Source organism: Elephas maximus, chromosome 6 (assembly GCF_024166365.1).
Source record: "Elephas maximus indicus isolate mEleMax1 chromosome 6, mEleMax1 primary haplotype, whole genome shotgun sequence".
In the NCBI taxonomy this organism is placed as follows: domain Eukaryota; kingdom Metazoa; phylum Chordata; class Mammalia; order Proboscidea; family Elephantidae; genus Elephas; species Elephas maximus.
Genome location: NC_064824.1, coordinates 70,902,457 through 70,927,686, shown reverse-complemented (window position 1 = coordinate 70,927,686; position 25,230 = coordinate 70,902,457). Strand labels below are relative to the sequence as shown.

At 41.4% G+C, this 25,230-nt stretch overlaps 1 protein-coding gene across 12 annotated transcripts in view; it reads right to left on the bottom strand.

Annotated features, from left to right (window-relative positions):
- Nucleotides 1–25,230, bottom strand: part of RAPGEF4 (Rap guanine nucleotide exchange factor 4) — a 348,490-nt gene that overhangs the window by 261,678 nt on the left and 61,582 nt on the right. For 9 of the 12 annotated variants that reach the window (XR_007517849.1, XM_049887456.1, XM_049887457.1 and 6 more), the window contains one exon: nucleotides 10,209–10,355. The exons of 1 other annotated variant lie outside the window; for it this stretch is intronic. Coding sequence is in view for 10 of the 11 variants with exons in the window: in XM_049887456.1 (XP_049743413.1) it covers nucleotides 10,209–10,355 (147 nt within the window). In the remaining variant the exon portion in view is untranslated. Of the gene's footprint in view, nucleotides 1–3,734; nucleotides 10,356–25,230 lie in introns of those variants that run through there. 2 more of the 12 variants (XM_049887448.1, XM_049887451.1) reach the window with 1 other exon arrangement.

Here is a 25,230-nt window from a genome sequence, read left to right as displayed (position 1 = left end):
AAAAGGAAATAAGATCAAGTTAAGATATTTTCAAGAATTTGACAAAAGGTCAACGTCTTGATCAAGTAAAGCATATAGATTGCAAACAAATGTCAGTAGTTGTATGTATAACAAGTCCCAAAAGAGAAATAACAACCAGTAAAGAAAGACATAAGGAAATCCCAACTGACCCAGCAATCAAAGGAACATAAATTACAATAACCAAAACCAAGCCCAAATTCACTGCCATCGAGCAGATTCCGACTCGTAGCAGCCCTATATAGGACAGGGTAGAACTCCCCCATAGAGTTTCCAAAGCTGTAAATCTTTACAGAAGCTGACCACCACATCTTCTCCCAAGGAGCGGCTGTTAGGTTCGAACTGCTGGCCTTTCAACTAGCAGCTGAGCGCTTAACCACCGTGCCACGGGGCTCCTTTAATTACAGTAACGGTGCATATTAAATTGGAAAAAACATAATGGTTACACTGGCCAAGGCCAGATGTAGTAGGTTTGCTCAGATGCTACTGGTGGCAGAAGAAAAGCACTGAAAAATGAATGTGATCATATTTATTAAGAGCCACAAAAGTTTTCATACCCTTCAAACTGGTCATCCTTTTTCTGGGAATTTATTCTAGAGAAGTGATTCTCAGAGTGTGGTCCAGGGACAGCTGGAGGCTCCAGAGTTTCTTAGAGGTCCATGAGTTCAAAACTCTTTTCATGATACTGCTGAAATATTATTTGCCTTTTTACTCTTATTTTCTCACAAGGGTACAGTGGAGTTTCCCAGGCGCTACCGGACATGTGACTATATCCTTGCCCTGGCAGGTAACAGAATGTGCGCTTCTAGTATGGGGGAATTTGGGAGTGACTTTATACCTTATCTTTGTACTTTCCATAACCAGACTTCATAGGCAAACTCCAACTCATAAAGCCTCAAATAAACCCCATCCTATCCCTAAAGTACTGATGGCCATTATCACTTAAACCCAGAAATTTGAAAGTAGAACATCTGTACAAAAAAAGAAAAAAAAAAAAAAACTATAAAATTCAACCCAGATTTTTAAGGAACAAGCATATTATTCAAACACAGAGCTTGAGTACAGGGCAAAATGCCAGCCAGCTGTATGCAGAAGTACCAAGTACAAAGGGGCACAGTGGACCACCAAGGCACCAAGGCCACCAAGGCTCTCGACTCCGGCTGCCCATTAAAACCACCTGGACATCTTGAAGAAGACATGTTGCCCAGGCCCCACGTTCTAGAAATTCTGATTTTTAGGGAGGGCCCAGCCATGGGGATTTTTAAAAACCTCCCCCAGGTAATTCTGACTTGTAGCTAGTTTTAGGAACTACAACTGTAAATGACGAGAGAAACCAAAAGGTTCTTCTTCCCCTTCAAATAACTTATTCTGATATAATACGAACTGCTGGTCTATATTTACCCTTTCCATTCATATAATTTGTGGCTCTGCCTACTTTAATTTACAAACAAAAAAGGGAGTGGGGCAATAAATTTCTTCAACTCATAAAGCACATAAGTAATCAATTAACATTACAATATTACCTTGGGCCACTCCTATCAGTAAGGCAGCGATTACTGGAAAAATACCTTTATTCTGCAATAAAGTGGCCCAGGAAGCCAAGTAACTATCTTTCCAAAAAGTTATTGAGCAAAGTTGGGTTCAACCACGAATAGATCAGAAATTCAGTCCAGACCACTTGACCACATCAATATCCTTTAGATCTGTCTTGCCTTTGTTGGTTTGAGCTAGACACTGAGGTCAGTAAGATCAACCACATCGGGCAAGACTGCGTGAATTCGGAGAGACCGACTTTGTGACAGGATTTCCTGTTGCTTCTTCCCAGAATCAGCCACCCTGCCCCAGTGACTGGGCCCTAATCTCTCTCAAACCAAAGAAACCAAGCCCGTTGCCACTGAGTCAATTCAGACTCATAGCAACCCTATAGGACAGAGTAGAACTGCCCCATAGGGTTTCCCAGGAGCGGCTGGTAGAATCAAACTGCCAATCTTTTGGTTAGCAGCTGAGTTCTTAACCACTTCGCCACTAACCTCTTTAGGGCAGCCTTAAGGCTATGCAGGAGTGGAATTTGATCCTATGAGAGCAGGGAAGTCCCATGACCAAAGGGCTTTGTATACATAAAGAGCTTAACAATATCCCTCAGTCCATTCCACGAGTTCCTTCTGAAAATTTCAAGTTCTTCAAGTTTTCCCAACTAGAACTGCCTTTGCCTGGGGGACTCATGAAACTGCAGGGCAGATTTCTCCAGATGATTTCTGAACAACAAACAAAAAACAAAACTGGGCATTTGGAATGACAACACATGACACCCTCAGAGGACGTGCTGAACTTCATCCCAGCCTCCCCAGGAGCCCAGCAAAGCACAGAATGCAGAGCGCATCTCAACCCAACCCAACCTCAGGGTGAAGAAGTTCTGCCTTTTCCTTGTGTGGTCAGTCCCATAGGGCAAGGCTGCCTCAAAAGCTGTAATTTTGTTAACTAACCCCAAACTTTTAGGGATGCTGAAAAACAGCCTTGTTAGCCACATATGAATTCAAAACCAGGCTTCTTTGTTTTTGAATAAAATGATACCCTTGGTAGAAATGAATCTCCCTGCCCCCTACATGTCCTTCAGCACACTGTGTCTTTCTTATAGTACTGTTTAGTTTGTCTTATATCAAAGTGATTTGGTTATGTCTGTCTGTCTTCTCTACTGGATTGTAGACGTTTGCCTCCTGCACCTCAACAAGATGGAAACCAAGCATGTTTGTTGAGTGTAACAGAAGTTTCTTAGAGACAGGATTTAAAAAGTGGCATCAATTAACAGTGAATTGAGCAGCTACTTAAAAGGGCAAGCTGCCCAGAAGGTTAGCTGAGGGAGTTAAGAGGGCCACTGTGAAATAACACTGCAGGGGAAAGAGGGCAGTGTGTGTGAGGTGTCAATGCGTGGCAAATACACTGCCGCGGAAGAAAGTTCAGAACCTCTGTTAATGGCAACTCTCAAAGACCTCAATATCCACAGTGCACTCTCTGAAATGAACACCCTAAGGAGCACCAGCTGAGAGGAAATAGCTACCAGTTACAGCACCCCACTAACAGGCCTACTGCTCAGCATCTGGGCATTCCTGACACCTGTCAGCCAAGCCTTGATCTTTTTAGACCCCCTGATCATCTTCTGAGAAATAGTGAGATCACAGCATGGGGAAATGGTAGGGCTTCAGGTTATAAATAATGTAAAAGAAATTCCCATAAACACTAAGGACTTCATATAATCTGAGCAGGCAAGATACCTACTGGGCTCCAAAGGGTAGAATACAATCATCTTCAATCTGGTTCCTTGCCCAAAACTCGTTTTTAGTATACACCATTCAGTACGCCATTAGAAAAACACATCTACGTTAATATTAATGTGAGAAATGTAACTCTGCCCAGTTATGAACAACTCTATTGATCAGCTAGAAACATATTCTAGATCTTCGGGCTAAACAAACATATCTGTCACCATCAGAAAAAGATGAGCCAACCCCCTCCCATGCACACATACACACACACCACAGACAAAGATGAAATCCAATTATTTCAGTGCCGTGGTACAGAGTTAGGTCTGGTGGAACACAATTAGAAAAGCCAGGGATGTTTTTGAGTATAATTCCTCAAACCAAAATGCAATCTGTGACATGTGATCATTTCCCCTCTCCCCTTGCCCCTTACTAAAGAATAACAAGATCCACTCTGACCTGGTAGAGCATGCGTCCTTCGCTTTCCGTGTCCCAGAGTTCTCACGCATCCAGTGACTATCTATCTTTTGTCTGGACAGCACCATGTACCTCCATTGCCAATAATTCCCTGTTCCTGTCTATTAGTCTTGACAGTATCTCAGTCCACAGAAAAGAAATCGGGGCTAGTGGTTCTCCAGGAAAGCTAAAGCAGGCAGGCAAAGGCAAGAGGAAAAGACTTCCTTTTTTTTTTTTCTTAACTTTAGTTGCTTCTTAATAATTTCACACCCTTCCTTTCTGGATTTGAATCATTTTGTCGCTCAATGAAAAATCTTGAGGACAGAAGAGCAAGACCCTGGAGCAGATGTAAGGTCCAAATCATCGGAGCAGGCTTCCGCTTGGTTTAAAAGAATCAAAACTGTGAGGAGAGAGGCGAGAGAACAAGCCAACAGGATGTGTGTGGCTGGAGTTCTGGCATGAAATCTTGGCTTTCATGTTTATTTTTAGATGTATTTTTCTTAGCCCTTTGATGCAAATTTCTGGCCTGGGAAGTAACCCCACAGTACAAGCTCCAAAGTTCCCAAAAGTAAGTGTAGGCTTCTGACTTGGTTTTTAGACCAGTCAATCCTCAGATGAAGGTGTGGGTCCCTATGCTTTAACAAGCAGGCCTGGGGTTGCCTATCTGAGAATGGGCAGTGTAGCCCTACCTCAATGCCCAGGGCCTCTCAGCATTCACCTGAAATGCCCGTCTACCTTCAAAGCCTGCCAGTAATGTAAAAATGAAGCACCTGAAATTGTTCACATTCTCAATAAAGTAATAAAACCCACTGAAAGGGCCTCTGAGATGTTTATGTTCTGAGATATTATGTTTTAAGTATTTGGCTTTAATTTCTCTGACAGCCAGGGACAGATAGAACATTCAAACCCACTCAAGCAGGAGCAGATGCCTCCGAAAGGTTTATTATTCTAATATGGTTTTTAAAGCAGGTGAGAAAAGATTAGCATGCTGTCGTTTCAATAATTCCTATTCTTATAGTGGCTTGAAAGATTATTAATGTAAAAGAACATTTTCCCCCTACATATTCCAAAAGAGGCAAGAAACAGAAATAACTAAAAAGGTTTTCAGTCTCACAACTGCAAACATATCTGATAGGCTCGTATAGAAAGAAAGAAAACTAGAAATGAGAGAATAGGAAGAGCATAAAAATATTTCTTCAATAGTATTCAGTACTCCTAGAAATATCCCTGTTTACAAATTGCTTTATTTTCCTAAAACAGAAAGCTGTACTTATTTTTTATTTTAGCCATTTAGTTTTATATCTCATAAAGCACAAAATAGGTTTTTGGTCAGTTGACAATATTTATTGAGGCTACAGACATATTCCGGGAATGAACTGTAGTATAGCAACCATTGCATCTGAGCAATGATTCTCTCCAGCATGTTTTGCCCTGGTTAGAATAAAATCGCACAAGTGTGCCAAGAGGTTTCTGGGTCACAACGACAGCTAAGAAGGCACTTTCATTGTGATACGGCTCAGACTACAAATGTAAAATACTGCTTTTATTTTTAAAGGAGCCATAGTTCTATCTCTGTCTTTAAATTTTCAAAGAATTTATTCACAAAAATATATTCTTATTTTTTAAGATATTCAAGCGTGGATCACAGTATAGGAAAGGTTTTTGCTAGAATGAAGTTCATGCAATTGAAACACAGGTAAACAGGTAGTAGACCGCTAGCTCAAGGGCCTCTCAGTGGTGTCTTCTGTGGATTTGATGGAGACTGTCTCTCTAATCTACCTTCTCGAACACAGTGGATTCATCTCCTCACGCAATTTCATGTATTCGGAATAGAACATGTAAAGATCTCAAAACAGGCCCCAAACCTGAAGGCAGCTTAATTCAGACGTAACATTAGACCGAAAGTCAGGAAGAAAACCAAAAAACTCTCATTTCTAGGTTGTTGTTCTAACCCGTGAAATATTCTCATACTATATGTGCTCGGGGGAAATTCACAGAATTAGACAGTAAATCAGTTTTATATTTATTCCAAAAGCCACCATCAATCATAAATACCCATAATCTTGGATCAAATATTAATAACTGGTTTAACACTCCCAAGCCTATACTTAACTGCTTTGCCATTTAACTTCCTTACTGAGGGTATAAAATGCCACTAGTGTCAATGACTTTAAATTATTAGTGTCTCAAAAACCAAAAATAGTATGGGAAGGCTTTTAAGTTAATTTTCTTCTGTATGTAGTTCAGAAAGATAACTGTCTCCAATCTCTGTCTGTCTGTCTGACACTTCCTCTCTCCTGAGAGGCCTCTGAGAAATGATACTGTTTAATGCCCCAGCTACCATATTTTACTAAGTTCTAATGCAGGACGGGTGTGAAAGGAGGGAGGAATTATTGAGCAACTCTGAGTAAATTTATTGTAATTCACTTAAGCTAAGAAAATGTGACCTGACCTTAAAATAACACAACCCAGTGTCCTCACTCTGAGTTGACCATGAATTGGCAACTGAAATATGGAAAGAGAAGAGGCAAGAAGATAGTTTCCGCTAGGAAAGATGCAAGGTACAAAGAAAAAAGCATCAAGCTGCTACCTCAGCTGTATCTTGGGGAGCATTTATTTTATTTGAGATATTAATAGTGGCTATTGAATAATGCTTCTGATTACATTTATGACAACAATCACATACTCTGGGTGCTGCCATTTGGAAATATAAAGTGATAGGTATCTGGGATGGAATTGAATAGGATTTCAAAATCTCATATCTAGTTCTCTGAGTGCATGCCTGCATAGAGAGGCTAGGAAACTTGGGTTTGGCCAGGGAAAGGAAGGGAGATTCCCTAGCTTTGCCTTGCCACTAAAGTTCTGAGTGTAATAACAAACAAAATAGATCAATCACTCAGTCTGTTTGTTAAAGAGCTATGTTTCGACTGCGCTACTTGTTAGGGATTAGGGATCACACGTCTCACAGAAGGAGTAACCCAGAATTCTGGTCCTGGTGTTTTAATCTTTCAGCACCCTTTAAGTGACATCAAGGGTATACATATAAGGAGACAAAGCCTTGGTGGCGCAGTGGTTAAGAGCTTGGCTGCTATCCAAAAGGTCAGCAGTTTGAATCCACCAGGCACTCCTTGGAAACCCTACGGGGCAGTTCTACTCTGTCCTATAGGATCGTTGTGAGTCAGAATCAACTTGATGGCAATGGGTTTGGTTTCTGTTTTTTGACTAGTCGTAAAATAAGCCCACCATGACATTTCTCAAAAGTAAGTAGTCAAATGAGATGAACACTGTAAATTTAGACCCATGATTCAGGTTATCTAATCTTTACTGATCAACTCTGAGCTCAGAGCTCTGGCCTGGCTGACAACAGAAGTGTTATCCAGTTTACCTTTCCGCTGCCTTCCTTCTGCCGTCTCACAGCTCAGTGATGCTTCCACCAGAATCCTGAAGCTACATAATTCTTCTGTTTTGATATTTGGCTGACAGATCTAACTTAGGTTTCAGCTGACAGTTGGAGCTTGGATTTTAATTTTGCTAACATACACCATTCACCCGTGTAATGGACGGCAGATTTATAAACTTTATCATCTGACAGAAGCAGGGAAGAGGTGTTCTGGTTATCAAATACGCTGTTAGCAGATTAGTACTGTATATGCTATCAATGGATTGCCAATATCCAAAGAATAGAAACAAAATTTACTTAATGGTATATTATTCTCTGAAATTATATTATTTATTTGTTTGCTAATTTTCTGCCTTTCCCAAGTAGAATAGAAGCCCTCTCCCTGGAAACAGAAACTCTTGTTAATTTTGTGCACTGCTATCTCCATACCTGATACACAAATGATATTCAACAAGTATTTGTAGAATAAATTAACACTAGGATAGACACAATTCAATCTTTTTTTATTCAGAAGGTAGTTTAAAATTTTACAATTTCTTAGGATTATCAGGTACTATATATGCACAAGCAGGCCCATTAATATAGTTCTGATTAACAGGTTGCTAGATAACGGAGTTTATTGCATTTTCAGTTTAACCCATTAAAACATTGATCGAGTACCTAATTTGTGCTCTGCACTTAGTTTCATGAGCAGGCAAATAAAATGAAGTATCTGATTAATCCCTTACCCAGTATGAGATTCCAGCCCCCACCTATAAAAACAAGGGGTCAGACTCTATCCATCCTTTCCAGCTCTAATCGACTCTGTACTTCTTGCCCCCAGCTCATGTAAGTCACTGGCAGATGAGGTGAGAAATCATGCTGTGAGATTATGGATGAGGGGTTGGCCCTGCTGAGCCATGTGGCAAGGTTTTAGATAGCAAGGACAGCCCTCAAAATCAATATTCCGATTTAATAACTTTTCTTTGAGGAAAACATCTATGGAAAAAGAGCCCTAACTCGTATTCAGATACAATTTAACCAAGGTATAAAAGAGCATCACTAACAGGGATCACCTAGACATAATGAGCCTCCTGCATCATCTTTGACTTTTTCTTACCAAAAATGTTTGACTTGATCTAAACAAGCCTTTAGTCCTAACTTCTACTTATAGGAAACTGTGGAGTACAGGTACAAAAAAGAGGCCATGAGAAAACAACCAGACAAATCTTGAATTTGGTAAAAACTGCCCTGGCAGTCAATACCATGGAGACAGACAGATAGGCACTAACTCCAATAAAACAATCAACTCTAATACATGGTGCCTGGCTTGGGAGGAAAAAAACAGCTATAAAAGATATTTATGGAACAACTGGAAAAATTTTAAATACAGACTGGGTATTAGGTGACAATAGGATATTATTGTTAGTTTTATAGGTGAAATAATGGCATTGTGGGTACATAACAGGATATTCTTTTTTTTTTTGGAGATACATAATGAATGTTTAGGATGAAATGTCATGTCTGCCATTGACGTTAAAGTGGTTCAGCAAAAAACAAGTGAAGATGAGGCAAATATGGCCCTATGTTACCAGCTGCTGAACTAAGTGGGGCTATGTGGATGTCTACTATACTATTCTTTTTGATTTTCTGTGTGTTTGAAACATTTGTAATGAGAAAGTTTTTTTAATGTTCACAGATAACAACTTCTCAGGGACTTCTTTCACAGCACTAAGGGCTGCTAAGTAAAATAATTTTGTAAAAATTTTCCACAAACCATACTCTATCATCAATTTGAATAAGTTAGGACAGACAAGAGCTGGTAAAATGACACACATCACAGTTAGGGATCATTTTTGTTCTTAAGCCAGTTTTCTAAATTCCCCTTTTGAAAAAGATTTTTCAGTTTACCTTTTAAAATGAAAGACCAAAAAAAAAAAAAAAAGACTTATTTGCCTCAAGCTTGGTCCCGTTTAATTGACAGAAAACCTCTCGGCACATACCTCATGCAAACCTACTTTAGCTTTTCCTTCCTAAAACTGGCTTTTGTCTCTGAGCTTTGCAGAGCGGTTGGAGCTCTTTAATATTTTCTAAGAGAAACGTTTCAAACAAGTAACCCCGCAATTTATTCACTACTGCCCAGAATAAAAGTAACAGGTTTCACCACCAAGACCTTCCAAGGCTTTGCATGACTTTTAAGGCAAAGTATCACTCATTCACCTGCGGCTTTGCTCCCTTAATGCGTCTGTCATTTGCTTGGCTCTGGAGGAAACTATTTGATTACACAAAATTCTTTTTAGATCAAGTTTAAAATCTTAGCCACACTGGGACAAGTGGCAAAGCCTGCCAGCTCGATGGGTTAACACTTGAACACACTGAGCCAAGGACAAAGACAAGGAGCAACCATAGGTTAAAATCAGAAGCTTAAAGAACTGAAAAAGAACGAGAGTGAAAGATGCAAGGCTTAGCTGGGCCTTGGTAAGTGCTCTATTTGTCATCACGGCATATAAGCTGATGATTTATTCACCATCCTTCTTGTAAATGAGTGCAGTACCCTAAAGGGCGCTGGTAAATGCAAAAGCCACCACGACCAGTCGTCTCCCTCCACTGCTGTGCCACCTATGCATTTCGAAGTTGGCAAGTAACCCATACCTTATTACAGGGCACATCATTTTTAAAAGCATTTAAATGAAGCAGATGTTAACCCCATTCATTCCATTTTACCAGGGAACATGTCAATGATGATTTTTAAAATGCAAAAGAAAATGTCAAAGTATTTTGTTCCCTGGTTAAGAACACATCTGTGGAACAGGAGGGAGAAACTACATAAAACACTCTATGGTCATTCAAGAAATAATTATAAGGTATGTCAGACTACAGAAAATTGAGCAAGCACTAAATTAAAAAAAAAAAAAAAGATGTCTTGTGTCAAAATAGCTTTTTCACTCACTCAATTTAAAAACAAGTTTTGAAAATCAAATTCCATCCACTGGCTCAGAACGGAACACATTAAGGCTTGCCTGTAATGCCATTATCCATGTGGCAGCTCCCTTTCTCTTCTGAGACTGCATTAATTGACAAAGAAGCCTTGGGCTCACCTCCCATAGTGCCTTGAAGTCCTTCTGCTCAATGCGGAGCAGTTCGCTGCACTCCCTGGTAACGATGGTCGCATGGCGTGGTGTATTGTCCAGAATGGACTCTCCAAAGGCTGTCCCAATCCCCAGGGTACAGATAGTCACTGCATCCTGAGAATCCCAAAAACTGGTCATTAGAAATTTGAACATTTTCCTGATGGGCAGGTTGTCTTTTCTCTTACTAGAAGCATAATTTATACACACTAAAACACACAATTTAATTGTGCAGCTCAACAAGTTTTGCCAAACATATACACCCATGTAATTGCCATCCAAATCAATAGATAGGTGAGAACATTTTCATCACCCCAGAAAGTGCCCTCATCCCCCTTTCCAGTCAAGACTCTCCATCCAGAGGTAATCACTGTTCCAGTTTCTATTGCTATAGAGGAGTTTTGTGCATTCTAGAACTTCATGTAAAATAAGTCAGACAATATGTACTCCTTTGTGTCGGGCTTCTTTTGCTCAACAAAATGTCTACAGAATTCATCCATATTGTTGCATGGATCAGTAGTTCATTCTTTTTATTGATGAGTAGTTTCCCATTGTATGGATATGCCACAATTTGCTTATCCATTCTCCTGCTGCTAGACATTTGGGTTGTTTCCCATTTGGGGATATCCTGAATAAAGCTGCTAGCAACAAGCCTTGTTGTGAACAGGGCTATCTTTTATGTGACTCATATCTGCTTTATGAAAAGGGGGAAAATCCATTGAAGATGAATTCCAACAGTGTTTTAAAGAGAGGGTACTGTTAGAATATTTAAATAGGAAACTGGAACAGGAGATACTGCCTTGTCAATCTGCCTTGGAAAGATGAGGAAACTGAGGGTCAGAGTGTTTGATTCACACAGGCTCAGTTCACACCGTTAGAAAGTAGTCCAGCCAGATTCTAACCATGGCTATCTGACTACAGTTTCCAAGCTGTTTGTATCATGCTGCCTCCTGCAGCCACAACAGGGTAAAAACAGTACTCCATGAAGTACAGTTTGGCCAATTTATAAAACGCATCAGCCAATTATTAAAAAGTTTCTTAGGTGTACGAAAAAAGTAATTTCCTTTCTGCATGCAACATTGGTGTTAACATTTGGATTTAATCCTAACTAGTTTCAAATAATGCAAAAAGTCACTCAAAATCACCTGGACATTAATTTTGCAAGATATTAGCTACAGTCTCATGGCAAATAAACTAAGGGAGATACACAAGGGTAATCCTCGGAGCTAGAAAGCACGGAGTTTTCCTTTCATGCATCTCACACACAATAATAGGCAAACATTATTAAGATCAAGTTAGTGACTCTGTAATCACACCACTAAGACAAATGCCCGTAAGAACACAGTTCCTTGAACCGTAGCAAATTGCTTCTACACCGATATTATCATATAAAATTGTGTTCAGGAAAATAAAATCAATATCTCAGAAAAGAACGAAAGATCAGAGGAGAATTTAAGAACAGTCTGTTAATAAATTTTCCAGGAAAGCAGCTACAAACACAAGTTCAGTTAGTAAAATATCCCCAGGACTGAAAAAGCAAGACTCCAGGATTTAGGCACCTCTGAGGAATTTTCACATTCTTTTTTTTAGTAAATAGATAGATTATGATGAATCACAAACTGTCACAGATTCCCTAGAATATAGGTTCCCTTGAGGCTTCCACTAGCCTATTTCATTTTCTTATCATCTTAACCTATCAGAAAGGATTCTTTTGCCTAAATTTCACTCTCAAGTGCTTAGTTCTACTTTAAAACTTGAGAGAGATGGACCATAAGTATTACTGCTGCCACAATCCGTGAAGCTTCAATATCTAAAGTTAATTGCAGAATTATGATCTAAGTATAATGCAAATTAGCTAGTTTTAGATTTTACGAATTAACCATCTTCTCCTTCCTTATCGCCCATCCCTGCCCCATGTAGCTTGTCACCAAAATGAGACTGACATGTGTCTTCTTGCTAGTGAAAAGCTCTTATAAATAAAGACAAGATTGAAATTATTCTTAGGCTTTCCCTGGAGTTTTTAACCTTACTGACAGGTTTCAGCAGAATTTCCAAACTAAGAAAGACTAGGAAGAAAGGCCTGATGATCTACTTTCAAAAATTAGCCAGTGAAAACCTTATGGGTCACAATGGCCCAGTCCTGCCCATTGTGAATGGGGTTACCATGTGTTGGAGTCCAACTGGATGAGAGCTAACAACAACAATACACCTTATCATAAAGCCAAACCTAGTGCCGTCTAGTCGATTCCGACTCATAGCGACCCTATAGGACAGAGTAGAACTGCACCATAGAGTTTCCAAGGAGCGCCTGGCGGATTCAAACTGCCGACCCTTTGGTTAGCAGCCGTAGCATTTAATCACTATGCCACCAGGGTTTCCATGCCTTATCATAACATAACAAAATTTAGTTATGTTAGTATTGCAAACAGCACTTCTCAGGATAGCTGACAGTATAAGAACCTCTGCAAGGAGAAGCATCTGTGCAAGTGAGTATCCACCCCAGCCATGAAATCAGGCACTCTCGCTTGTTTCTAGGAAGCCACACTCACCTACCAGAAATGAGTGTAGGGTCAGTCCTTCACACATTCCCTCGTTGCACTTAAGCACTACGCCACCAGGATTTCCAACTTAAGGAGAAGGAGTTACAAATATAAGATATGGTCTTGAAATTAGGACTATAAACCCTCACCAGAAGAAAGTATCATTCGCAAGTTCAAGCTTCACTTGTGGTAGACTGAGAGTATTTTTAGGACAAATTTTTTTAGAGACCTGAATGGATTCGGGAGGGATGGGGTCACTGGGAAAACTGGGCACAGGGAAGTATAAGGACGTAAGAAAAAAAAAAAAAAAACTTATTTACTCTAAGGACTAATCACTATCTTTACAGTCTGTGGGTGGTGGTGCTGTTATTGGGTGCCATTGAGTCAGTCATGACCCATGTTGTTGTTGTGTGCCACCGAATTGATTCCAACTTACAGCCACCCTAGAGGACAGAGTAGAACTGCCCCATAGGGTTTCCAAGGAGTGCTGGTGGATTTGAACTGCAGACTTCTTGGCTAGCAGCCAAGCTCTTAACCACTGTGCCACCAGGGCTCCTTATGACACACAGCAAGCCTGTATGATAGAGCAGAACTGCCCCATAGGGTTTTCCAGGCTGTAATCTTTTACAGAAGCAGATAGTCAGGTCTTTTCTCCGGTGGAGCGGCTGGGTGGGTTCAAACTGCCACCCTTTCAGTTAGCAGCTGAGCATTTAACCCTTTGTGCCACAAGGGCTCCTTATAGTTCATTGGTGCTAGGCCTTATTTACACTTGTATCCCAGGCAGGGCCTTGCAATACATTTGGAAAAAATTTATCAAATAAGGAAATTTATATTCAAATGTCCTCTGATTTAGTAGAATCGCTATATGCTGCTCAGTGTGTACACTGAAAGGCAGGATAAATGTGAGTCCAGTGTGGTAGAAGCACTCTTATTTTGGTCTGTACTAACGTCTAACCAGATCCTTACAGGTCAGAACTCCAAATCTGAAACCTGTTGTTATGCCAAATGCGTTGTCTGTTGCTGAAAACGTCCACATCCAAATATAACATTACAATTTGTTCTGAGCTTACGCATACTGTAGAGGTCTGCTCATGTCCCCATGCTTATTTAATAAGGACTGTGCCCTGGTGGTGCAGTGGTTAAGAGCTCGGTTGTTAACCAAAAAACGCTGGCAGTTTGAGTCTACCAGACTCTCGTTGGGAACCCTATGGGGCAGTTCTACTTTGTCCCATAGGGTCACTATGAGTCAGAATTGACTCAACGGCAACTGGTTTGGTCTTTGGTTTTTTATTCAGAAGAATGGAGCCCTGGTGGCACAGTGGTTAAGAGTTCAGCTGCTAACCAAAAGGTCGGCAGTTCAAATCCAACAGCTGCTCCTTGGAAACCCTATGGGACAGTTCTACTCTGTCCTCTAGGGTCGCTATGAGTCAGAATCAACTCAATGGCAATGTTTTTTTTTTAATTATTATTATTCAGAAAAACATTTTCATTTTATGCACATCTGCAGATAAATGTTCAGAGAGGCCACCTAAAGGAAAATGTTTACGGTGACACAGAGACTGAAGAAAGCAATCAGCGCCAAGTCCAGGATTACGAAACATCAACAATAATAGAATGTCCTGTTTTGCAGTAAGATGGCAACTGTTTTTGAGGACTTTCAAATGCGGTTAAAACAAAGATTTAAAAACCTAAACATCTTCAGTATATGAAGGTGGATTTAGCAGGCTCTGCTGGTGCCCTGCTGGGTTCCCTCAACCACCCCAGAAGTAGTTTGTAGCTTTCTGGACAGTTCCTATTCACACCAACAGCTTCCTACCTCTAGGAGGAGATCACTCAGCCTGAGGGCAGAGTGCTGGGCAGTTAACGCGCAACCTCCACCAAAGAGGCATGAGAGTTGAAGGATAAATACACCAGCTTCCTCACCCCACAGTTTCTTAGAAGGTCCCCTGAAGGACTACGCCCAGTCGCCCACAGTGGAAACCTCTCATTAACATACTTCTATTGCCTTTCCTTCCTTCCTCCCCTATCGTGCCTCCTACCATCGCCAAAAACCACTTGCACCCAAATGCTTATCTCCGGGACTTCTTCTGGGGAAACCCAAAATAAGAGGGTAGGTTAGCCAAACACGGCTCTGGGCCCTAAATTACGCTGAGACCTCTAGAGAGGGACTGGGTGAAACGAGCGTTCCCAGAAACTGCTGTAACAGGGATTGAGGCCAGCTTGTAGCTTTCTGCTTAAGCATGGTATCCCTTGGGTGACACGTGGGAAGACTGCATGGTGTTCGTGAAGCATATAGGCTTACCAAGGCCAGTTGTTCTATATAACTAGGGGTGATGAGCTCTCAGAAATAACCACCTGTGGCACCTCACTGACACATCCTGTCATTTCTTCCTCCAGTCTGATCCCACCAGCTCTCATTTATCAATCCACGTGATGACTCTTCTCCCACCCTCTAAAACACAGACGTCCTTAAATTATCCACCTACCCTTAGCAGTACATACCCTAACATGCAGCGGCATGTACGTGGGTCTCCACGTGTGAGTGGAGAGCTATGCCTTGATGCCTCACTTATTACTCACAACGATTAAATGAGATAACATATTTAAACTGCTTTGCATTGTGCCTGACTCAAAATAAATACTTAAGAAATTGTGGGTATTCTTACTGATGGTAGTATGACAGCAATCTTGTAGTATCAGTATTATTATCACTGTTTTACAGGCCGAGTACCTAACTAGACCATGACTAGTAAGTGAAGAGTTAGAATCGCATCAGTCTAATTACCAGCCTACGTACCCCTAATATGGTCATCTGAAATGTCAACAAAACCATCCCTGATGGAAGGCAGTGAACATCAAGGCAAAGGGCACAACAAGGAGGCACCCAGAACCAGAACATTCAACGCTTAGTGGGGAAAATTGCACCATTGCTGTGGAGGTAACAGAGTGAAAAAAGCACGGGCCTTGGACGACCTAGATTCCAAGCTCATCTCTGCCAATTACTAGCTGTGTGGCTTTGGACAAAATGCTCCCCAGAGAATCAGTATCTCCATTTGTGAAATGGGCGTAATCTTTCTGATCAGATTCTTAGCAGAATTAAATATTAATAAAATAATGTATAGAGAGCCTTGTAGAGTTCCTGGTACATAATAGGTGCTCTATAAATAATGGAAATTATTATTTCTGATTTAGTCCTACTAATCAAACTGTATGTTTTCCACGTTTCTAGAAAGCAAATTGTTTTTCCATAATTTAAATAACAGAGAATCTCTATATTCATGTGTTAATCCTTAATTAACAATTGCTTTTCGAACCTAAATTCCAAGTTTCTCTGTCCCTCAGTCTGGATGTCAAGTGGTTTGAATGATCTGCAAAACACTTCAGCTCTCAGGGGGAGCTTGTATTCAAAGGAACCCTTCTGACGAATCCTGCTGTAAATCAAAGAATCCTTTTGTACTATAACTAATCACTCCTTAATTTATCTGCTTGGTACTTCTGAATTGTGGTATACCGGGTTTTCTTAAAGCAGGCACTGTCTCGTATGAGGCATTTTGTTTGTTTGTTTCATTATAAATGTACCTAGAGCATGAAAATGGGAATGGTGTTAAGAAAGCCAATGGTCACGTGCCACCGATAATGAAGATTATCATCCACACTATGAAACATGCGCCTTGCAAGTAAGTCTATAAGATCAGCTGAAATCCAGCTTTCACAAATTCCAGACATTCTGACAAAATTTAAAATAACTAACAATCAATAAGATGGATTTCTAAGAATTATGTGGCAAGTACATCACGATTAAGGAGCCCTGGTGGCAGCAATGTTTAAGCACTTTGCTGCTGTCTGAAAGGCTGACGGTTCGAATCCACCCAGAGGCTCTGTGGGAGAAAGGTGTGGCAATCTGCTCCCATAAAGATTACAGCCTAGAAAACCTATGGGGCAGTTATACTCCGTCACATGCAGTCACTGTGAGTTGGAATCAATTCAGTGGCACCTAACAACAACACATAAAGATTTTTTTTAATTGTCCTGTAAATTCAAGGATCTTGTTATTATGCATATTTAACTCATTTCCATATTAATGGCTCAAAAGAGAGTTGTCTCAGCAAATTTATTGTTTTGGGCACAGGTTGGGTTAACATCAAGTGCCAAATTGGTCTATAAGTGTTTAGACCTAACCAAAAAACCCAGTGCTGTTGAGTCGATTCCGACTCATAGCAACCCTATAGGACACAGTAGAACTGCCCCACAGAGTTTCCAAGGAGCGCCTGGAGGATTTGAACTGCCGACCATTTGGTTAGCAGCCGTAGCACTTAACCACTACGCCACCAGAGTTTCCTGTTTAGACCTAGAAACATAAATTCTCTCAAAGCAAATATTTTTACAATTTTATATTAGGCCTGTAGGCAATGCTTGGCAATAAGTTTTGTAGCACCTAGGTTTATAACATGAGCTTGAATTTAGTACTGGAATTTATTGAGTGCTCCAAGTCTTTTTTAAATAATAAAGTTTAATGGAACCTAACTTCCGAACTTGTCAAGACATTAGACCATATGTGCTGTCAAAGGATTTATTGCCGAGCAGGAAGGCAAAATACTTATAAATGAAATATTTTTCTAAGAAGCAGCAACGAGAAGGTCTGTTGCTTTTAGAGTACTTCCCTAGAATCAGAGGGTTAGAAAGAGCTTAACAAGATCAAGCAAGTTGGCCTCAGGAAGGGTGGAAGAGAAAGGGCAAGCACTCACATTCTGATAACCCAATCGGGGCGGCCAGCCCCATGGCAACAGACAGTCAGTCTGTCCTGCACAGTGGCTCAGTCTTGCATCCACCCAAACAAAGAATTACACAGCAACAAAACTAAATTCAGGACACATGCAGGATGCTAAATAGATTCCCCATCGGTTCCTAACTAGCAGCATGTCCTGAGCACAGACAAGTGGTAAGAGATTATAAACAGCCGCTGGAGACTTGGCACCGTTCATATGCTATGGGCTCAATAAATATGCTCAGATAATGTTTCCGGATGGTGGTGATGACTGAAAATAATGAGGTGAAATGAGAGTGAATGGAAGAAGCAGACAGACGAAGACAGAAAGATAGAGAGAGCCACATCACAGAGAAGAATGCTTATCCTTCAAATTTTATAAACAGAACTGCAATGCTTAAAAACATCTGTATTGTAGAGATAAAGAGGAGATGGTAAATAAATGGCATGTTATTTTACATTAATATAAAGTAAAAAAAGTACATATAAGTAAAATATATATATATAATTTTTAAAATACAAATATATATATAGCTGCTATTAATACTTAAAAATAGCATACTACTATACTATTTTTACAATACATTAGGGGTATAACTAATAGATCTTTTTCCAAAAGTGGACTAAAGTTTACCAGAGAATGTCACAGACAAAGATCAGAAATGGAATTCAATGACGACCAAGGCCAAGTGCAGCCCTGATTCCTAGGAGGATCCCATGAAATGGCTGAACAATATGTTAAACTTCCAGGGTTTCAAACAAGTACACGTCTTCTTTTTCTAATCTCGTGCTGCCCTCTTGTGATAAAATGACAGCTTTGCAGGCATTGCAACTGACAGCATTCCACTAAAGGCAACTTTCTCAAAGTAACAATGAAAAAGAACGGCACCTTGCTCTATCCCAGGATTTTGTAGTAAGTTCTTCACCTACGTTAACTCACTTAAGGCAGGGGCTATTATCTCCAACTTTTAGATACTTTAACTTGCCCAAGATCAGACAGCCAATTAGGCGGCAGAGAGAGGGTTTGAAGAAAGGTGTTTTTATGGTTTTTTTTTTTTTTTGTATTAGGTAAATATTAGCACTTCAAATAAGCATCTGTTACAAAGTTGTTTAAGGAACTAATAAACCATCCCATCCTCTATTTTGCAGCATCTACTTCTATTCTGCCAACAGTCATCAGAAATTCTTTTTTCATATTGACTGGAAAAAACTATACTTTTTTGATGTGAAGATTAATTAAAAAACCATATATATTTCTAGCATTTACAAATACCATGCCTAAAAGGCCCCTCACCCATAAAATCTGCTAGGAAAGTAGGCCCTTGCTTATCTTTCGTCTCTTTCTCTCTCTATATGTAGCACATACACACACACACACACAGAGACTAGACTTATAAACCTCTTATAGTGAGGTTTATAAGTCTAGTCATTGTTTTTAAGTTATTATTAATTGGTTATAACTTGCTCCAATGCTCACCTCTAAATCTATTAAAATACTAATGAGAAAAAATACACCCACAGTATTAATCATTCTAACGTGGGAGTGTAAAAACTCTGACTTTTGGCCCACTTAAGTTAAAGAGGCACTGTGGTGAAATGAGTTCCTTTATGTGGCCTTTGTCTTTGTTCTTTGGAAAAAATAGCTTGAGAGATTTTCCCCTAAACCCTGAGGAGTTACCTTTGCCCTAGTTTTCTACCCAGAGGGTTTGTTACTTTTGTCCTGGTTGACTGACATTTCCTGGGTAAGCTGTAAACAACTTGATGGTTTGACACTTTTTGCTTGGCCCTGGACTGCAGCCTGCCCAGTGATTATTTTATACACCGTACAGGGATTGGTCAATATACTACCCAAAAACCAAACCAAACCCAGTGCCGTCGAGTCGATTCCGACTCACAGCGACCCTATAGGACAGAGTAGAACTGCCCCATAGAGTTTCCAAGGAGCGCCTGGCGGATTCAAACTGCCGGCTGTTTGTTTAGCAGCGTAGCACTTAACCACTACGCCACCAGGGTTTCCCAATATACTACAGCCTATGCAAACGAAGTAACCATAGACTACGCAAATGAAGTGACTATGGTCCACGAAGAGAATTGGTCAGTTGGTGGCCCTGCTGGGAAGTCCATGCCTTGAAATTGACAAGAAGTTTGCTCATATATGTAGCCAAGCCCACAGAGGTTTCAGTAGAAAAGAAGAAAGAAAAGAGAAAAGGCAAGAGAGGTGAGAAGACAGAAGAAGCAGAAGCAAGGGACCTGCTAAAAGAACTATAACACAGGTCACGGGCTGTAACACTGAAGATAGCAAGAGACCTGGAAGAGGCCCTGCAGCAGAGCTGGTGGCAACCAGCCCAAAAGGGGCCCTGTGGCAAAGTCCATGGCAAAAGACCCAGAAGGGACCCTGTGGCAGAATCAGTGGTGATGGCAGAAACCTGCTGCTAGAAATGCAATGAAGAGAGCTGATTAAACCCGCTACATTGGCCATGAGTTGGGTCAGTTAGCAGTAGAGACCCGGATAGCATGGAGTCCAAAGGCAGAGAAACCTGCAGCTGAGCGGGGTGTGCACGGCCTGTCCTGAAGGGGCCTAGAAGAGGCCTGTACAGCTGAGAGGGGGCATGCACAGCCAAGACGAAACCTGCCCTGAGAGGACTGACAGGAGGCCTGCACAGGCGGTGGGGCGGGGCGGGGGCGGGGCATGCACAGTAGAGAGAAGGGCCTGCTTGCTCGCACAGCCGAGAGGACCTGAGAGAGCTGTCCTGCAATGAAGGGAAGGATGTGCTCTCCATTTCAGGGAAACCTCCCAGACTTTGCCCATGCTTCCTAATCCTGATCCTGATCCTGAGTTGTAGCCTGTTGCTCCTGATCGCTAGCTATACCTTGTTACTTCGTTAATAAACCACTTAACCGTAAGTATGGTCTGCGAGTTCTGTGTGGCCACTGCAACAAATTATCGAATCCAGCAGAGATGTAGAGAGGGCCATGGGGAGGACAGCTGGTGTCAGAACTGGTAAAAAGGCTGGAGAGTGGAGGTATGTCTGACCTCCACCTCACAGGAATCAGCTTTGTGCTGATGATTCTCTCTCCTCCTCCTGGAAGTTAGAGGACTTCAGGTGCTACTAGAAGTTTACAGGCACCCAAGAGAGGTAGGTTGCTGAGTACAGGAGTTTAGATGCCGGGATCTAAGAAGTCCGTGCCCTGGGTAGGCTAAGGTAAAAGACCGAGGACAGGGTCAAATATCATCAGGAGCACTGGAAGGATTAAGCCATTGATGGGATTTGTGCTGCCTAGTGGAAATCTTCATGAATACATGAGCCAGCTTGAGACATCTTTGGGTGGTGAAGTGGTCTGTGGGCAGGTTCCCTTGCTGGGATTTCTAAGTTTCACAGGGGAAGACAAAGAGTGCCCAAGGCAGAAAGAGTGTCTAACAACTTGGGAGAGGCTTCTCTGACAGCTACATAGAGACATGAGGTAAGAGTATTTCTGAAGTAGGTTCTGTTTTACCAGAGAAGTTGAATAAATATAATTTGTAAACAGATATTTCCAAGGTACAAAAAACCAAACCCACTGCTGTCAAGTGGATTTTGATTCATAGCGACCCTATAGGACAAAGTAGAACTTCCCCATAGGGTTTCCAAAGCTGTTACCTTTATGGAAGCAGATTGCCATATCCTTCTCCCACAGGGCTGCTTGTGGGTTCAAACTGCCAATCTTTTGGTTAGCAGCTGAGTGCTTTAACCACTGTGCCACTAGAGCTTCTTATTTGCATGACAGTAGTCTCTAAAAGTTAATCAAAATAACATGAACAGGTCTGGGGTCTTAAAAGCTTATGAGCGGCCATCAAGATATTCCACTGGTCTCACCCCTTTGGGAGCAAGGGAGAATGAAGAAAACTAAAGACACAAGGGAAAGATTAGTCCAAAGAACTAATGGACCACGTCTACCACGGCCTCCACCAGACTGAGTCCAGTGCAACCAGATGGTACCCAGCTACCACCACCAGTTGTACTGACAGGGATGACAATAGAAGGTCCTGGACAGAGCTGGAGAAAAATGTAGAACAAAATTCTAACTCACAATAAAAGGACCAGACTTACTGGCCTGACAGAGGCTGGAGAAACCCCAAAAGTATGGCCCCATGACACCCTTTTAGCTCAGTAATGTAGTCACTCCTGAGGTTCACCCTTCATCCAAAGATTAGACAGGCCCATAAAACAAAACAAGACTAAAGGGGCACACCAGCCCAGGGGCAAGGACTAGAAGGTAGGAGGGGACAGGAAAGCTGGTAATAAATAAGGAGCCCAAGGTCGAGAAGGGAGAGTGTTGACATGTCGTGGGGTTGGTAACCGATGTCACAAAATAAATATGTGTACTAACTATTAAATGAGAAGCTAGTTTGTTCTGTAAACCTTCATCTAAAGTACAACAATAATAATAATAATAGGAACAGAATAATGTATGCATTTCCCAGAATTCTTAATACAAACACAATTTCAAGGAAGTAACAAAAGGAACAAAACCAAGTAGCCACACCTCCTCAGGGACAGTGTCCAAGAGATGGGACCCATTTTTCCACTCCTCATCCAAGGGCACTGATCTCTCCCTTCTGGTCTACTCTTAAAGCCTTGGACTGTGGGGCGGGTGGGGAGGGTGGGGGGACTAACCCGGAGGGAAACCAGGGAAGCAGAGCCAGTGTGCAGGCTCTCAGGCTCTGCCTGAAGAGGACCTAACTGTGTGAGAATGATAGGGTCTGTCCAACTTGTACCACTATCTAACAAGCCCTGAGCCATGAGACAACCCATAGAGTGGGGCAGGTCAGCCGGCTACCTCATGTCTACCCTAGCTGACAGACTTGTTTCTAAACTGACCTGGTGGGACTATAAAAAAATAAAACTATGAGGGGAGCCACCTGAGCTCCCCTCAGCCCAATGGCTTTTTTTTTTTCTTCCTTCCCTCCCAGGAAAGGGCCTGAGATGTTATTTACCCTTGCCCATAGATGAAGTTTACCTTACCTCTCACCGAAGTGCTTGTATTCTACTGTTGTTGTTGTAGTTAGTTGCCATCAAGTAAATTCCAACTCATGACCAACCCCAGTTTGCCGAGTAGAACTGCTTCATAGGATTTTCAAGGCTATGACCTTTCAGAAGAAGACCACTAGGCCTGGCCTCCAAGGCACCTCTGGATGGGTTGGAACTGCCAACTTTTCAGCTAGTAGTCAAGTGCATAACCATTTATGCCACCCAGGAGCTTCTTGTATTTTAATACTTCTCCCAAACGTGGAACCAACAGGTTTTTGTTTTTTTTTTTTTCTTAGGCACCAGTGATCCAAGAAGCAAAGAAGAATTCACCACCATCCTTGCCACCATGGACACTAGAGTTACCCATTGCCATCGAGTCAATTCCGACTCATATTTATGGAAGCAGACTGCCATATATTCCTCCTGCAGGGACAGCTGGTGGGTTTGAACCACCAACATTTCAGTAAGCAGCCCAGTGCTCAACCATTGCTCCAAGACACTCGAGTAACCTGGGAATAAGCCTTTTCCAGACCCCTTGAAGGCACTATAGGGAAATGGCTTCACATGCTGACTAAAGCTAAGAATGGCAGGTAGAGCACTGGGTTGGGTAAGAAAATCATGGATGATTTCCAGGTCTCTGGCTCACCACTGTGTGATCTTTAGCAGACCACACATTCACCTATGAAATGAGCATGTTACAACACAGTTGGGTCTACCTCAGAGGGCAGATCAAATGAAAGAATGTAAGTGAAATGCTTTGTAAATGATGAGAGCTATTACTACTAAGCTCGTGGGATATCTCCAATGAAAAATAAGTATGACTTCAACCTAGAGTCCAAAAAATTCATAAAGAACCTAACAAACCAATAATACAGAGGGCAAGAAACTGTGTTTTTTTTACCCTAGTGAACAAAAGAGTATAACAGAACGATGGGAAAGGAGAAAAAGTATATCTTTTTGAATTTATGAGCAAAATAGAATATTTATGCCCAGTGTATTCTTGAAAGTTATATGCAGTTGTATCTTCCTATCACTATATAAAAGAAATAGGTGATTTTTTTTCAGAGAAAATTCCACCAAATCAACAATACCTAATAAATGTACAGTATAAAAGTACAGTAAGAGAATCTGTGAAGGATTTTCTTCCTCATGTATTTCCTGTCTTAATTAGTGGCACCGCCATCCATCTAAGTCAGGATCCTCCCTTCTCTCAACCCCTGCATCCATCCAATTGGTCATCAGTTCTAACTTCTACCTGGTACATTCTCAATTTCCCTCCCTTACTACCCTTACTTAGCTGTTCCAGCTTCTAAACTAGAAGCTCTTTAAAGGGCTGGCCATAAGGCATTTAACCACGTGTTTCTAAATCTAATATGTAGGTGGTGGGAGGAGAACCAGCAGCCCAGATGAGGCCCAGCAGAGGTGAGCAGTGGGCTTTCCCTGCCAGCTTTCCTCAGATGGGCTTGTAGGTGAGATGGGTAGGGCTCTGAGCTGGAATCAGAAAATGCACATGGAGGGTGGTTAGAGGAGCTGCAAGGGAAAAGTTCCTTCCTCCCCACATTTATTACTACTACACTGCTCAGTTCTCACCACTTTTACTTCCTCTCTTCACATCCCTCAGGATGGCACCAGTACAACCATAATGAACTTGAACTTGAAACCAGGATCGCTAAGAATTGGCTCTGACATCTAAAGGCTGTGTGGCCTTGGCAAGTTGTTTAGCATCCTCTCTGTAAAATGGATTAATAACAGCACTTCCTGCGGAAAGTGAGGTGAGCTTTGAGTGGCTACGGAGCCCTGGTGACCCAATGATTAAGAGCTCGGCTGCTAACCAAAAGGCTTGCAATTTGAATTCACCAGCCGACCTAATGAATACCAGTGGAGATGCTTCAACAAACAGATGCAATGCTGGAAGAATCCATTCATCTATGCCAAGAAATTTGGAAGACAGCTACCTGGCCAACCAACTGGAAGAGATCCATATTTATGCCTATTCCCAAGAAAGATGATCCAACCAAATGTGGAAATTATCAGACAATATCATTAATATCACAAAAAACCCACTGCCTTTGAGTCAATTCTGACTCATACAAGTAAAATTTTGCTGAAGATCATTCAAAAGCAGTATATCCACAGGGAACTGCCAGAAATTCAAACTGGATTCAGAAGGGGACATGGAACCAGGGATATCATTGTTAATGTCAGATGGATCATGGCTAAAAGCAGAGAATACCAGAAAGATGTTTACCTGTGTTTTATTGACTGTGCAAAGGCATTTGACTGTGTGAATCATAACAAATTATGGATAACATTGCAAAGAATGAGAATTCCTGAACACTTAATTGTGCTCATGAAGAACCTGTACACAGATCAAGCGGCAGTTGTTCAAACAGAACAAGGGGATACTGCGTGATTTAAAGTCAGGAAAGGTGTGCGTCAGGGTAGTATCCTTTCACCATACCTATTCGACCTGTATGCTGAGCAAATAATCAGAGAAGCTGGGCTATATGAAGAAGAATGGGGCATCAGGGTTGGAGGAAGAAGTATTAACCTGTGCTATGCAGATGACACAACCTTGCTTGCTGAAAGTGAATAGGACTTGAAGCACTTACTGATGAAGATCAAAGACCACAGCCTTCAGTATGGATTGCACCTCAGTATGAAGAAGACAAAAATCC